The 13,855-nt window shown below is 35.0% G+C and overlaps 1 protein-coding gene across 1 annotated transcript in view; it reads right to left on the reverse strand.

Moving 5' to 3' along the window:
* Positions 1 to 13,855, reverse strand: part of LOC102806148 (ATP-binding cassette sub-family C member 9-like) — a 30,936-nt gene that overhangs the window by 6,273 nt on the left and 10,808 nt on the right. Inside the window, exons 4-20 of the mRNA XM_085492329.1 lie at positions 12,241 to 12,429; positions 11,888 to 12,040; positions 11,356 to 11,505; positions 10,934 to 11,068; positions 10,340 to 10,502; positions 9,885 to 9,925; positions 9,469 to 9,717; positions 8,719 to 8,868; positions 7,594 to 7,672; positions 6,752 to 6,857; positions 6,481 to 6,579; positions 6,022 to 6,187; positions 4,287 to 4,424; positions 3,798 to 4,005; positions 2,502 to 2,701; positions 1,210 to 1,449; positions 94 to 251 (exon numbers count right to left, since the gene is read on the reverse strand). Coding sequence (XP_085348455.1) covers positions 94 to 251; positions 1,210 to 1,449; positions 2,502 to 2,701; positions 3,798 to 4,005; positions 4,287 to 4,424; positions 6,022 to 6,187; positions 6,481 to 6,579; positions 6,752 to 6,857; positions 7,594 to 7,672; positions 8,719 to 8,868; positions 9,469 to 9,717; positions 9,885 to 9,925; positions 10,340 to 10,502; positions 10,934 to 11,068; positions 11,356 to 11,505; positions 11,888 to 12,040; positions 12,241 to 12,429 — 2,624 coding nt within the window. The remainder of the gene's footprint in view (positions 1 to 93; positions 252 to 1,209; positions 1,450 to 2,501; positions 2,702 to 3,797; positions 4,006 to 4,286; positions 4,425 to 6,021; positions 6,188 to 6,480; positions 6,580 to 6,751; positions 6,858 to 7,593; positions 7,673 to 8,718; positions 8,869 to 9,468; positions 9,718 to 9,884; positions 9,926 to 10,339; positions 10,503 to 10,933; positions 11,069 to 11,355; positions 11,506 to 11,887; positions 12,041 to 12,240; positions 12,430 to 13,855) is intronic.

Genomic DNA, 13,855 nt, shown 5'->3' on the forward strand with positions numbered 1-13,855 from the left:
AGTCATTTCACAACCTATCAGAAACAAGAACGTGCATGCATACAACGTTGAATAATCTTCGCTACATATATATAACAATACGAATTCAATTACCTAGGCAGTCTAACCCCGAAATCAAGGCATACAACAATAGTTACTATAATAGGTGCCATTAGGAGGATGAAGTACGGGTATAGGATGGCATTTACAACAAAGCTGCCTACAAGTACTAGGAGATTGCTCAGTATAGTATTCAGAAACATCCACATTTCCTGAAATGAAACTTACTTGATTCAAAATAATTTATGCAAGTTTATGGCTACGTCACAATAAGATAATCGTATGTTCTCATTACGATTACGCACACATTCTTATTAAGGGTGTAGTATTGAATATGCATAAGGGGCTATGTATACATTTGTTGCATAGCTGGTGCAGTTACATCATTGTCATAATTTATTCACTTACATCTGTGGTTAATTTGTTACCTATAATTGTCCTTTTGGGGGAAATAAGAACCTGAATCTCAATATCACCTTATCATTTGCATCCGAAGTTATGAAATTAGCCAGCTAAATATGAAAGGGCAGCATTTTATATTGCTTTTGTTGCATTAAGTGCAAGTAATATTTTGAGTAAAATGCTACTTTGTGAGAAGATAACCACACATTTTCTTCGCGAGCGCTAGGAAAGTACTATGTGGCATTCGTGTATCTGAACTATGTGGGCACACTATTGTATTTACATCCAAAATGGAAAGATTTATTCTTCATGCATACCTGGAGGAATGTTGATTCTACTACGTTCATAGTCGTTGTAAAGTTTATATCATCTCGAAACCAAACTTAACTTGCATACAGTGGCTGTAGCTTTATGTGCGCTCACACATAAATCACTATTAGAATTGACTCGCACCAAGCGTCGGTCACAAAAATGAGGTTGTATATTTATATTTACCTATTTTATTGATTTATGTCTATTTTGTAACTTTAATGAAATTAACTAATACTCATTGCTAGAAAATCTTCTTCCCTTACATGGCGGTTATAACTGATATATATCATTCAAGTTTGATCCTTTGTAAGGGTTTTGTGCTGTCTTAGGCGTTGTATGACAATTGTATCCACTCATAATGTGTGCACAATGCTACTGTTTTTAGTCACATTAAACTAATTAGCAAACAAAGTTAGTACATGCATTAGACATATTTGTTCATGGCGATTTACCTACCAAATCAACTGCCACCATGTCCTTGGAAAATCTATTAAGGATGCGTCCAGCTGGGGTCGTATCGAAGAATCTCATAGGGCAATGGATGATATTATATAACACTGTCGTGAACAATCTTTTTGCGGATGATATAAAGAACACAACAAAACAGCAGTTGGTCATTCCAATCACTAAGATCATCACACATAATAGTGCAGTGTATACGGACAAATAATACGGAACTATCATATCTTGTTCCTTCTGAAAATAAATATGCAATATTTACAGTGGCGGATCCAACAAAATGTATTGGGGGGTCCAAGCTTCGCTTAAGATATACGGAGCGTAAATCGCAGAGAAGCTATGCGTAATGCAGATCATATGAATCGTCATGCGTTTGGGGGGGCATGGCCCCCTGCAACCCCCCCCCCCCCTCCTCTGGATCTGCCACTGAATATTTACATTTTAGCGATCAGTTTCACAGAATCACTCCTGTATTTATTATCGGTGAGATTTTGAAATGTTTTAGTGATATTATTATTATTGAATAAATGATCGCTAAACATTCACTTTGTTATCATATTTGAAATAGGTATGACTTTGTACAGCAATTTGATCAATGTGATCTATGTGTGTATATATATCTATATAAGCTATCTGCAAACAGGTAATAGGATCATCTAAATAATACTCATTTGATACATCTAAACCTAATGGGCTGTTGATTTGTTGGCGCGCAATCGATGTCGAGAACAACTAGTTCATTAATTATACAAGTTCGAATAATCCACATCACAACTTAAACACGATATATGTTAATGCGCTACCACAATCACTTGTGATACTGTGAGATCATAAATTATATTTATAATTACTGAGCACATCATGATAATGTCACATTCGCTCGCAATATCACGAGATCTGGCACAATCAAACTAAATAACACAATCAAATTAAATAACACTTGCGTTGATGCGACTCCTAAGTTTTTGGAGCAAAACTGTTGATACCTATTTCTTTAACGTGGGCATGTCATCCATCAACACAAACGCAAGTTCATTCGTTTACCAACTAATAATCATATTCGTATTGTTGCTGCCTAGAAATGGTGATGGTATTAATTATATTTCCTACTTAAATATCCATCTGGGTCTACTGACAAGGCTACATAGATCTACATAGGTATTCTGTTTGCAACAACACTGAGATAACAAAAAATCACAATCATTCGTGAGTCAACATACGTTTGCTGTTGTTCTATACAATGCATTTCGTGTTGTATTTGAGTTCTTGATATTGGTAACAGTACCTACCATAGTGTTATCAAGACTCTCTTGAGTAGCCTGTGACCAAGCAGATAACCACAAATTGATCATGACAAATCCGCTTACTTCCATTAGAAAACACATGATAAGTACGCATACACGTGGTAGTCTCATAACCTTAGCATAGGAAAGAAAAATGGGCCATGCTGCGCTCCCACGTTTTCTACCTTCTACAGCAAGAATTGAACCTAAAAAACACGTAAATTTTTGTATTCATTTTTGTATATGATTGTAAGATTTACGTTCAAAGGTCATTGTTTTAATAGTTAAACCATCACCGCCAGCAACAATGCAGTTACATTGTTGTATATGCAATATTTAACATTCAGCAATCAGGAATCTTCATGAATGAATTATTTTGCTTTGCTACGACTCCGCACATTTTGAATTTCACACTTCATAGTTTCAGGTAGAGATGCAGTTTACCTGACAGGTATTTTAGATAGTTTATTAGGAAACCAAGATGACCTCCCTTGTCCAAAAAATATATATTTTCGGAAAGCTTATTGTATGAACTTTAATATTTTGTAGTTTGAAATATGCACAAAAACGTGCTTTTTTGGTCAAAAGTGATCTACAAAAAAAAATAGCTTCTAAACCATGCTTCTGTTTCCTGTCAAAATTGGTTTATGGGTACATCTGTTTACTATGAGGAATGCCGTCTTGCAAACTGTCTACCAGTTGTAAATTTTGCAGGGCAGCAGCTCAAATTTCACGACTAGTTTATGCATAAATTAACACCCAGGCTAGTTGTCTGTACGATTGTTGTAACTTTGTTCAACCAAAAACAATGCCCAGACGGCGTTTTGAAGATAAACACATTGTCAATCATTTGTAAAAATTTGCACAAAAAGGAAGCTGAAATAATTGCTAATTTGAATAACAATTCACTCAGTAAGAAGTTGCTAATGCTCATAATTAAAATGGGTGTAACAATTCCAAATTTAAATGTATTATCCTTTTGTAAAAAGTTAAATATAGTGCATATTATGGAGATCCCGTCATTCTGTTTTTTCACAATGTTTCTTTTATATTATTTATGTACAGCCTTGCTAAATCTTGCTAAGCATTCAAAAGAGAGAATATTTTCACCTGTTATCTATATTTTAAAATCGTTTTTTGAGTATGTTCCATTATTCACAATTCTACAAAATTTTAACAGTCTATAGCCAAGACTGTTGGGATAATAAAAAGCCAAAAAAAAATCACTCCCAAGTGCCAACGAACCTGCATCTCTACCTTAATTGACATGATTTTGGGTGAACGTTCCAGCCAGAAACTTACCATTGCTGTTTCTTGTGGTATTTATTAGGATGGTGTTTGGTAGTTTGCGGCGTGATTTCCTGGATACTGAATCATCTCCACTTTCACATTCCGATTCAGAAATCAGTGAAAATAATTGTTGCCATTGTTTATATAAGTAGGGGCTGTTTTTTCGTATTTCGGATAAATTTCCCTTTTGTATTATCTGACCACTCTCCATGACTAAAACCTAAAAATGAAATAGTTGCTGTTCATTTGATACCACATCAACATACTGGGTAATACACGTGAATATATATCGTAGATGGGAAAATGTCGTCTAGTCGGTCCTGTGTGATCTTTCTGTTCGTAGTATACGTACACATTGAGTAACGGATTAATGCGGTATGACTTGAACTTTCCCTCTCGAAGGCCTTATGGTTTAACAGGCTAACCTCAATAAATAAAGTTCAAACTAAACAAATAACGGACGTATGTCGTCAAAACTTCGAATGTACAATCTTTCTTTACCTGATCTGCATGTTCTAAATGTTGCATATGGTGAGTTACAAGTATAACTGTACGCTGCTGTTCGCGAAGAAATCCTAATATTGCTTTCTCCATCACATGCGCACCAACATGGGCATCTAACGCAGATAACGGATCGTCCTGAAATAAAGGTATAATATATAATTTCGCCGTATTAGGCAACGACACTACATAAACGATTATTGCTGTTTCATTCACTGACGCCCATTTGTTCAATGAAGGTTGTGTAATATAATGTGTGAGTGTGTAATAATATCTGTGGCTTTTCTTTTTTACGTTCTTCTCGTTGATCAAGTTTTCTCAGGTATTTTATCAGGAAATTTCCCAATTTTGTAATTATAAATAAATTACAGAATATAACCTCTCAACGAATACATCATTTTTTGGTCATTTTTTTGAAAAGGATTGTTTACCACGCGTAACCAAAACGATAACAGTACAAAGCATTGTTTTTAAATTGTCCTGGGTCTTCGATATTGAGGTTATTACGTAGCAATATCTCATGCCCTAAATCTCGATGTGACGAGTATCACGAGTAAAACATAAGGATGTCAGATTACCATACATAGCTCCACGGCCTATATGTGGTGTGGGACAAACACAGTAGATTTTTCTCATTTCGTAGGCATCTAAATGCACGCACAGACGTGCACATTGAATATTCATTTTTTTAAATATATTTTTATTGTCATACTAAGTGGTATTTGAGATTTTTTTTAATCTATCTCTGGTCAATATCTTAGAATGACAATTCCAAATTGATCAAGACTTTGTATTGTAAATGGTTTAAAATCCAACATATGACGTAATTTTAGAGTTGCCTAAAATGATTATGAAGGATAGTTGAAACAATGACGATCATGACTTTTGCGAGGGAAAATTGAAAATGTGAAACTGGGCAAAAAACGCTGGCAATCTACTGAAAATCATAAACAGCCAGCCTCGCGTGGCGATGCTAAACAGTTATTCAGATAACTTTTGCATTGGAAATTAATTGTGGTATATTTTGACAAATGTTTGTCACAATAAGCTATAGTAATGTTTATTTGATTCGAATATATGTTACACACACGTCGTCGAAATACAGAATTATTTCTGACATTGCATTTAGTTGTTCGTATTTATTATTGTCGGCCTCATTTGGGAAGGTCAATTAGTTAATGCATAATTTATTTATCAAAACAATGATGAATTTGTGTGCATGGAAAGCAGTATCCGGTAGATTCTTGGAAAAGATGAAAGTGCATGTGTATAGTAGTTGACTATAGCATCAATACAGCTGAGTAAAAGCAAATCAATTATAATTGAACTCAAACACTTTTAACAAAGTTTAGGAATTCTAATTATCTCATTCCTATACGTGTTATTTACCATAAAACAAAGAGTATCATTTTGAGGTGAGATATTGTGTTACATTTGTTTTATGTACGTTAGTTCATCTTGCAATTAGAAATTTATTCGTGTCTAAAAACCGGCTTGACCCTCGATTCTAAAAAGCTCACATAGACTTGCATCGCGAATAATGGTCGATAAAAGCGCATTGTATTCTCTTATCACGCTCGCCAGAGCAAATATTGTGACAAAAAACAATGCTGGTTGATGTTGATCTTTACCATGCGTTGAAAATAACTAAGTTATACATAGAATGAGTGAACAACGGCAAAATTTAATGAATAGTTATTGTGAGATAAAAGCTGAAAAAGTTTGGCATACATACCATAATTACTATTTCTGTTTTGCTATACAGAGCCCTCGCTAAAGCAACCCGCTGTTTCTGCCCTCCACTCAAAATTATCCCGTTTTCGCCTATTTCTGTCAAGTCACCATCAGGCAGCATACGCAAGTCAGAGTTCAGTGCGCACACCTCTAGAACAGTGGTATACCTTCAAGTGAAATACATATATTAATTAATGCAGTGTCATCGTCGAACGGTATTAATTCATTGTAAGCAACAAACGATTCTCTATTTACTTGCCAGTATGTGGTATCTCTTTTAACGGTACAAATATACACACAAGACCTTACCAGTCCCCAACTCCTTCATTTATATAAATCGTCTAGATAGTAATGATACTAAGTCAATAGTCTTATTCAATTATATTGAATAACATCAAATTGAGTATATCATATTGTATACGCAGATACCGATGGATAATTAGATAACATTAATGTTTACCTTTCCTTATTGAATTCTTCCCCAAATATAATATTGTCTCGAAGTGTAGCATATTGAAGCCATGTCTTTTGGGCAACATAAGCTACTTTGTGTTTCTTTCTTTAAAGAGAAAATTATGAAACAATATAGCACGTTACAGAATATCAAAAAATGTTCATATTAAAAAATGTCTGTATTTATTCAAAAGTGTTAAAAGCATTTCCATCCTTGCCTTCTGACTCATGCTCATCGACGCTGCAATAAAGTCAGCATTTCCATATACATTACATACCCATAATAGTTCACGGTTCCTGAGATTGTATTCATTTCCCCAAGAATTGCAAAAAGAAGAGATGATTTACCAGAACCAACTTTACCAACTATCATTGTTAGTGTTCCTGTGAAAGATTAAACAAATGTGATTATATTATTTCCAACATTTACTATTCAGACATTATGTGGTAATACTGTCTTCTATAAATAACCAATGAAGCAGTTTCTATATATATCTCCAACTAGTGAACTACTAACATGACTAACTGAGCTTGTTTCATGACCAGGCAAATCATTTTTGTGAAAAATGTTTGAAATATGATCAATCATATATTATCGATATATGCCGATAGTTTCGCTAATTCACCAATATTTGTTTTCGTTTAAAATTCAATTCGAGAATTTTGTTTTTAAATCTCCCAAACATAATGGGGTGAAGCATGGGATTGTTTCTCCACTAAAACATTATTACTGCTTGTTTAATCGAGGCCGATAAACTGGCCGCTACGTACGTTCAAGGAACAGTGTTGCAGTAATGTTGCAAATAAACAAAATGCACCAAGACGCGTATGTCGCGGCACACAAATCACGAGTCTAATGTTCAGAGATGGTACATAATTGATGGTGATGGTGATAATTAGGAAATCCAAATTCTTGACAGTTTAATATCGTATTTATTAAATTAGTGTAGTTATTTTAATGTGCTCCTCATCAATGGATTGAAGCTCATGAAAATGAATACACATGTTTAATGTGTTTAATAATGAATATTATCTAAATAATTAAATTAAAAATTGATTTAAGACGAAACATAATATATTGTCACATTGGGTCCATGGTTCATATAAGACAAATTATTACCTGCATGAAATCTAACACTGATGTCCTTCAATACTGTATCAGCTGAGTCACTTTCCCAACGGAAGTAACCATTATTAATCTAAATTAATCAGAAATAATTAACTTTACATTACGTATATATGGCAAATCAAATCAAACTGTGCACATATTCGTAATTCACCAGGGTTAGTGTGTTATTATTCCGGCCTGAAATAATATTATCAAATACATAATATTCATGGAACAAAATAACATTGTGGACATTAATGTAATTAGCTGCTGGTATGCTGGTTCCAAGACCATTTTTCATTTCACTATATGAGTAAAACATAATGCAATGTAACAAGTGATAGTTTACTATAACATATAATGAATTACAAAATTCAATAATGATTTTTAATTGTGCTGAGAGCCTCTCCAAACTACCAATAAATCCATAAATCTACTAAATAAACCACAAACTGACAGTAATATGACAATGACAGTGTGGTATATGTAGCGGAGATTGAATAAAATGCTTAACGACTAAATGGGACACAAATCTATAGGTTACGAATAACAACAACATTGGAAGAGTTATTGAGTTTATATGTACCACACTAACAAACTACGGCTCATGTAATACTATGTTATGAACAGGGAATATCTAAATATAGACTCGCTTAGGCCTTTTTTTTAATTCCCTTGGCCACAAAGACACGTTTTCTGTAAAACATTTGTAGAAATCAGTGAAGCAATATTGATTAATAATTATTGCTATTAATTATAATTAAAGCTTCTAAATTTGTAAGATTTGGCGTCAAAGTTGGCAACATAAATTCATTTTCAGTGTATGTGTGCGTTTGGCTATTTTTAGTATCAAAACTGATATCTTTATTTAGTATCAAATCTGATATTATTCAGAGTATTATTATTATTTACATGTGCGTGCATGTAATTATATCGTATATATCGTATAACTCATATGAGTGGTAAAATCCGTCACATAGTTAATCGTATATTGATAGTGTGAATTCGGTCACAGAGGTAGACCGTATAGCTTTATGATTTGTTCATTATTGTGGATTAAGACTTTGCATTTTGCGTGTAAAGGCTCATCAACATCATTCAAACTTGAGGGGTAGCAAAACAAAAGGCTGTACTTACTTCAACAGATGCTCCTTTCCTTTTTTCAATTTCAACAACTTCACTAAATTGTTTCAGTTTATTCAAATCCGATACCAAGTGTGTGTTGTTTATCTTGTTATGTAGTAATGGAGTTGTATCTTTTGTTGAATGTTTTTGTAGTTCGTAATTCTGAAAGATATAGATCATTATCTTGAGTAATCATAATTTTAATCAGAATACTTGCATTGGATAGAGTTGGGTCTGAAGCATTATTGTATCTATTCAACTGTATAATGATTTAACATTTGCCATACCTAACGATAATATCGTATTTGTGAATAGACACTCATTATTTACATTCATTTCCATCAGCAATTACAAGTCATGTGCGGAACGATTTCCCTTACACATTATTTACATGCACAACATTGGAAACATATTTTCTGCAATAATCAACCTAGTAATCTACATTACAGTCACATATACGAACATTTAAACATGAAAAAACGAGATTAGAACTCGTCTCCCGGAAAAACACGCCCCTCCTCATTATAAGCAGACGCGCTCCTCGTTATGCCTCAACACACTGTCCAAATACAAAGAACAGCTTGCGTCTATAGTGAATGTGCTCTTACAAGAACTAGATGTGAGCATACGCAATTCAAATTGAACGACGTCAAAAACAACGTGCACAAATAATTTCTACGTACAACTATTCGTTCTTAAAGCTCAAGAAATTGAAGACAATGAATTATAAATTCATAAATTACAATACTATATTCTACTAACTACTAAGGCATCGTCAATGTCGTCTTCTTCCGCATTATTACACAATTCCTGATCAGTGTATTTACTCATTTCATCCAGAGATAAAAAATGGTGTAGTCTTTTGGTACTAGATAGTCCTTCCACAATGTACTTAGCTGACGTTGGTATTAAATATAATGGTTGATATAGTAAATTGGCGACAGCAAGTACGGAAAACACCACGTCTGGAGTTAATGGTGCTGTGTAGAGTTGTGAGTAAACAGCAAATATCTGCCAATAAAATAATATTGAATTATTCACTATATTTAACAATCGTTGGCCCATCGATTTGTTTTTTCTTTATGAAGAATTAAACCATGCTAATATCAAACACTGTCTTTCTCGTACTTATCAGCATTGAGAATAACTTTGAAAATAAAGAAAATGTAGGTACTTACAACAAATGGCACGATGAATGGTAAAGACTGTGATATAATAGCTAAAAATAACAATTAAGCAAAAAATGCGTAAGCATGGTTTTAACACTTTGTAAAATTTGTCAGTAACACCACTACAATACAGGTAATGTTTTATATATGTACTTGAATCAGAGATGTGAATATAAATGACCTGTGTTTAGACATCATTATTTGTAATATAGGTTAGTTCTGTCAGTACATAAATTCTAAATATCTAAGTAATATATGACAAATCAGTTAGTCTAATAATAGTACTGGTAATATTTTATAGAATCAATATTACAACAATATACAATGTGTATTTTTTCTAACCCCTGGAATTGTTTTTTTGTCAATTGAAAGGTTGATGGGAAGTAGTCCGGTTGATTACTGAATACTTAATACATACTGAACAATTCCCTATATTTAAATTTAAATAAATAACAGTCACTTACTTGATAAGAGAAAATAATATCCCACTGTCAACTTGTGCTTCATCTCTTCATTTCTTACACGTGTAATACCAGAAGCAAACAATTCCTCCCATCCAGACAGTTTTAGAAACTTAATGCCCTGTAGCAGCTCATTTGTCTTTCTCATGCGACTATCGGAATAAGACTAATGCACAAAAACAAATAAATGAGTTATAGAGACGGACCTAGTGTCCATGTATTATACTGGTTGAAGAATTGGTATCTGGTTCTAGCTGAATAGATGGTGCATTGTGTCGCCGTATCGGCTCTGATATTCCCTTGCTTCTAGTATATTTAGGTCTGAATAAATGTAACGTTAAAGCAGGGGAGTCGTCACCTGCGCATGCGTCAGATGGCCATAGCGTGTCGTTGTTCACAAACAAGCGTCTACCCATGAGCCTTTGTATTTTTAGCGTGTGTTGTTATCGTCGCTTGGGACTCAATTCCCGCGCGTGCGCAGGTGACGACCCTTTCGCTTTAACTAACTTACTGGAAACCACATCGGCAAACAGTCTTTTTATATAAATCGCCGATAAAAGACAAGACCGATGTGTAACTGTGATGGACTATGCTTACTAAACTTATCATCTGAGATTGTCTTTGCATGGCACCTAATCGCATTATGATCGGTAGGGCCAGTATAACCACAAGCACTCCGAAAACTCCTGCTATCCCCATTGAACAGAATAGCCAGATACACACAGCAATTGCCTGGAATATGTATAATAAATAAGACAAGCTAATTCAGGCTGTGCAATAAAGTCGATTCAATGATTAGAACAACATGTACATTGTAAGTTGTGTTTCGATGCAACACATGCCATACAGGCGCCCGTGGTAACTATTTACTCATTTCGATATAAAAGGTTTTTGACCCATGATAAAGTTTCAAAGGTCAAATGAATACACATCATTTGCTGTTCAAAATGTCATTTTGTTCAAGAATCGCATTATGTCAGTGGTTACTTTGTTGGTATCTGGATGCAGATCTTACTTACCTGGATAGGGTTGGAAATTATGCAGTTAATAAATAGAAAAAACCATAGCACTGCAGAACCGTCGATAGACATGTGATTAATCGTTTGTCCAGCAGATGAATCATTAGTGGAAGCCGTGGATAATCGTAAGGTCTTTTCATAAACCATATTCTATTTCCGAAGAAAGATAGTTATGTGCAATTCGGCAGCATATGACGATTTAACTTTTAACGGGGTCTAATTAATGAAGTACCATATGTATAATGGTTTTCCCATTGATTAAAATTGTACCTTTTATGAAGTCGAAAAAACTAATTCAATATAAAAAAATTGTCACGTACTGACTAATTAGAACAAAAAGGGTAAATTGTATTTATCACTAACTATCTGAAACAAATATGGCATAAGTTGTCGTACCTACAAGCTGCTTCGTCAGATGCATGTAGATACATGACTGTAATCAGCAAACTCGGTGAACATTTTTATTGCAAAGTCAAAACAACAAATTACCGCCATGAAATTATGTGCACAATTCTCAATCAGTTAAATTTACCTGTATAGATGTTCTCAGTTTTATACCAATATCCGCAGAAATACCATATGAACTCGACCATGCTATGGTTCTAAGCGCAAGAGACATACCCGCCACTAACACAAGAATAAACCCGTTCGAGAAAAACTCTTTAACGGTAACAAAATGACTATCCTGTAGATGAATAAAAAGTGTTTTCAAATTGTTACATAACAAATAAATGACAAGAAACTATATTGACTGTATTTATTGTATGGACAGATATCGTCACGAGAACAGCCGAGGAAATCCACCAACTGGGACGTCACTACATCTCCAGTACAAACAAAAACATAAAACTCCTAATCGACCTCAGGGTTACAGAGAATACTTACATATTTCTTTATGTCATTATAATAAAATTGCGTTGCATAATTTACTATGCCTGATATACAAGGTGGAATGATAAAGGCAAGCAGCATATAAATAGTTCGTAATAGCGTAGACATTATTATTGGCACTTTATGAACTCGGAAATATATTCCCCATAGTGATGGAACTTGTTTACTATCTCCACTTTCATCCTGTAAACAAATATTTGTATACAATCAATGCACTCATTCCAAGAAGACGTTTATGCTCATCATGCTGATACCCATATGTGTATATTATAAAGGATGGGACCCAGGTTTGTGGCTTATAGTTCAGGAACTTCATTGATGGTGTGAATTCAGAATTTCAATTACACTTCGAACTGCTAAATATACGAGGGGCGTTCAATAAGTAATACCCCCTAGATGAAATGTTGCATGTCTAATGATTTACATTCCTATGGGCTATGTTGCAAATAACAGAACTAATTGTGGTTTCTGATTTACAGGTGTTTGAACTGAGTCACGTGTGAAATGGAGCCAGTTGAGTGTCGCGCAATGATACGTTTTTTTGTATTTGACGCACACCAAAGGAGACTTTTGATGAAATGAAAGAATCTTATGGTGATGATGCCCCATCATATGATCTTGTCAAACGCTGGTATCGTGAATTCAAACATGGCCGAAAGTCTGTGGAAAGAGCTTCCTGACCTGGTCGTCCCTCTTCTGCCATTGATGAGGCATCTATCCGTCAAGTTGAGGCTGCCATTTTGGAAGATCGACGCTTTACTGCTCGCCAGCCCAAGAGATCATGATTAGTACAGGGACTGTGGAAACTATCATTCATGACCATTGGCATATGCATAAGGTGTCTGCCAGATGGATTCCCAGGTTGCTCACACTTTTCCAGAAGCAAGAACGTTTAGTTTAGTGCTAGAATTTGGAGATGTGCCAAGACGATGAGTCAAAGTTTTTCAAAAGACTGATTACACAAAATGAAACTTGGGTCCATCACTATGATCATGAGACCAAAGCCCAGTCAATGCAGTGGAAGCACTTGGACTCACCACCTCCAAAGAAGACAAGGGTGCAGCCCTCCGCTGGCAAGGTCATGCTCACAGTCTTCTAGGACCAGAACGGAGTAGTGATGACAGATTTCCTGGTAAAGGCACCGCAATTACAGGAGCCTATTACGCTTCACCTTTGATTAAATTAAGAGAAGTTATCTAAATCAAGAGCCAGGGCAAGATCAGCAAAGGTATCCTTCTCCTGCAGGACAAAGCTCCGGTTCACAACTCGCATGTCGCCAGATCAGAAGCAGGGTCGTGTGTCTATGAAATCCTCCCCCATCCCCCTTACTCTCCTGGCCTTGCACCCTTTGACTTTTATCTTTTCCCAGCCATGAAGTTGTTTTTGAAAGGAAAGCGTTTCTCAGATGATGCAGCCTTGATTTCTGAAGTTACAACGTGGTTGGAGGACCAACCTGGGGTGTTCTACAACAACGGTGTCCAGAGCTGCATCAAACAATGGGAGAAATGCATAACTCTGGGTGGTTCATATGTAGAGAAAGACTAATAACTGTGCCAAGTTTCATGAATCTTCTGCTATTGGAAATGGGTCAGGGGCATTACTTATTGAA

The sequence above is a fragment of the Saccoglossus kowalevskii genome, chromosome 2, assembly GCF_978046115.1.
Source record: "Saccoglossus kowalevskii chromosome 2, keSacKowa6.1, whole genome shotgun sequence".
Classification (NCBI taxonomy): domain Eukaryota; kingdom Metazoa; phylum Hemichordata; class Enteropneusta; family Harrimaniidae; genus Saccoglossus; species Saccoglossus kowalevskii.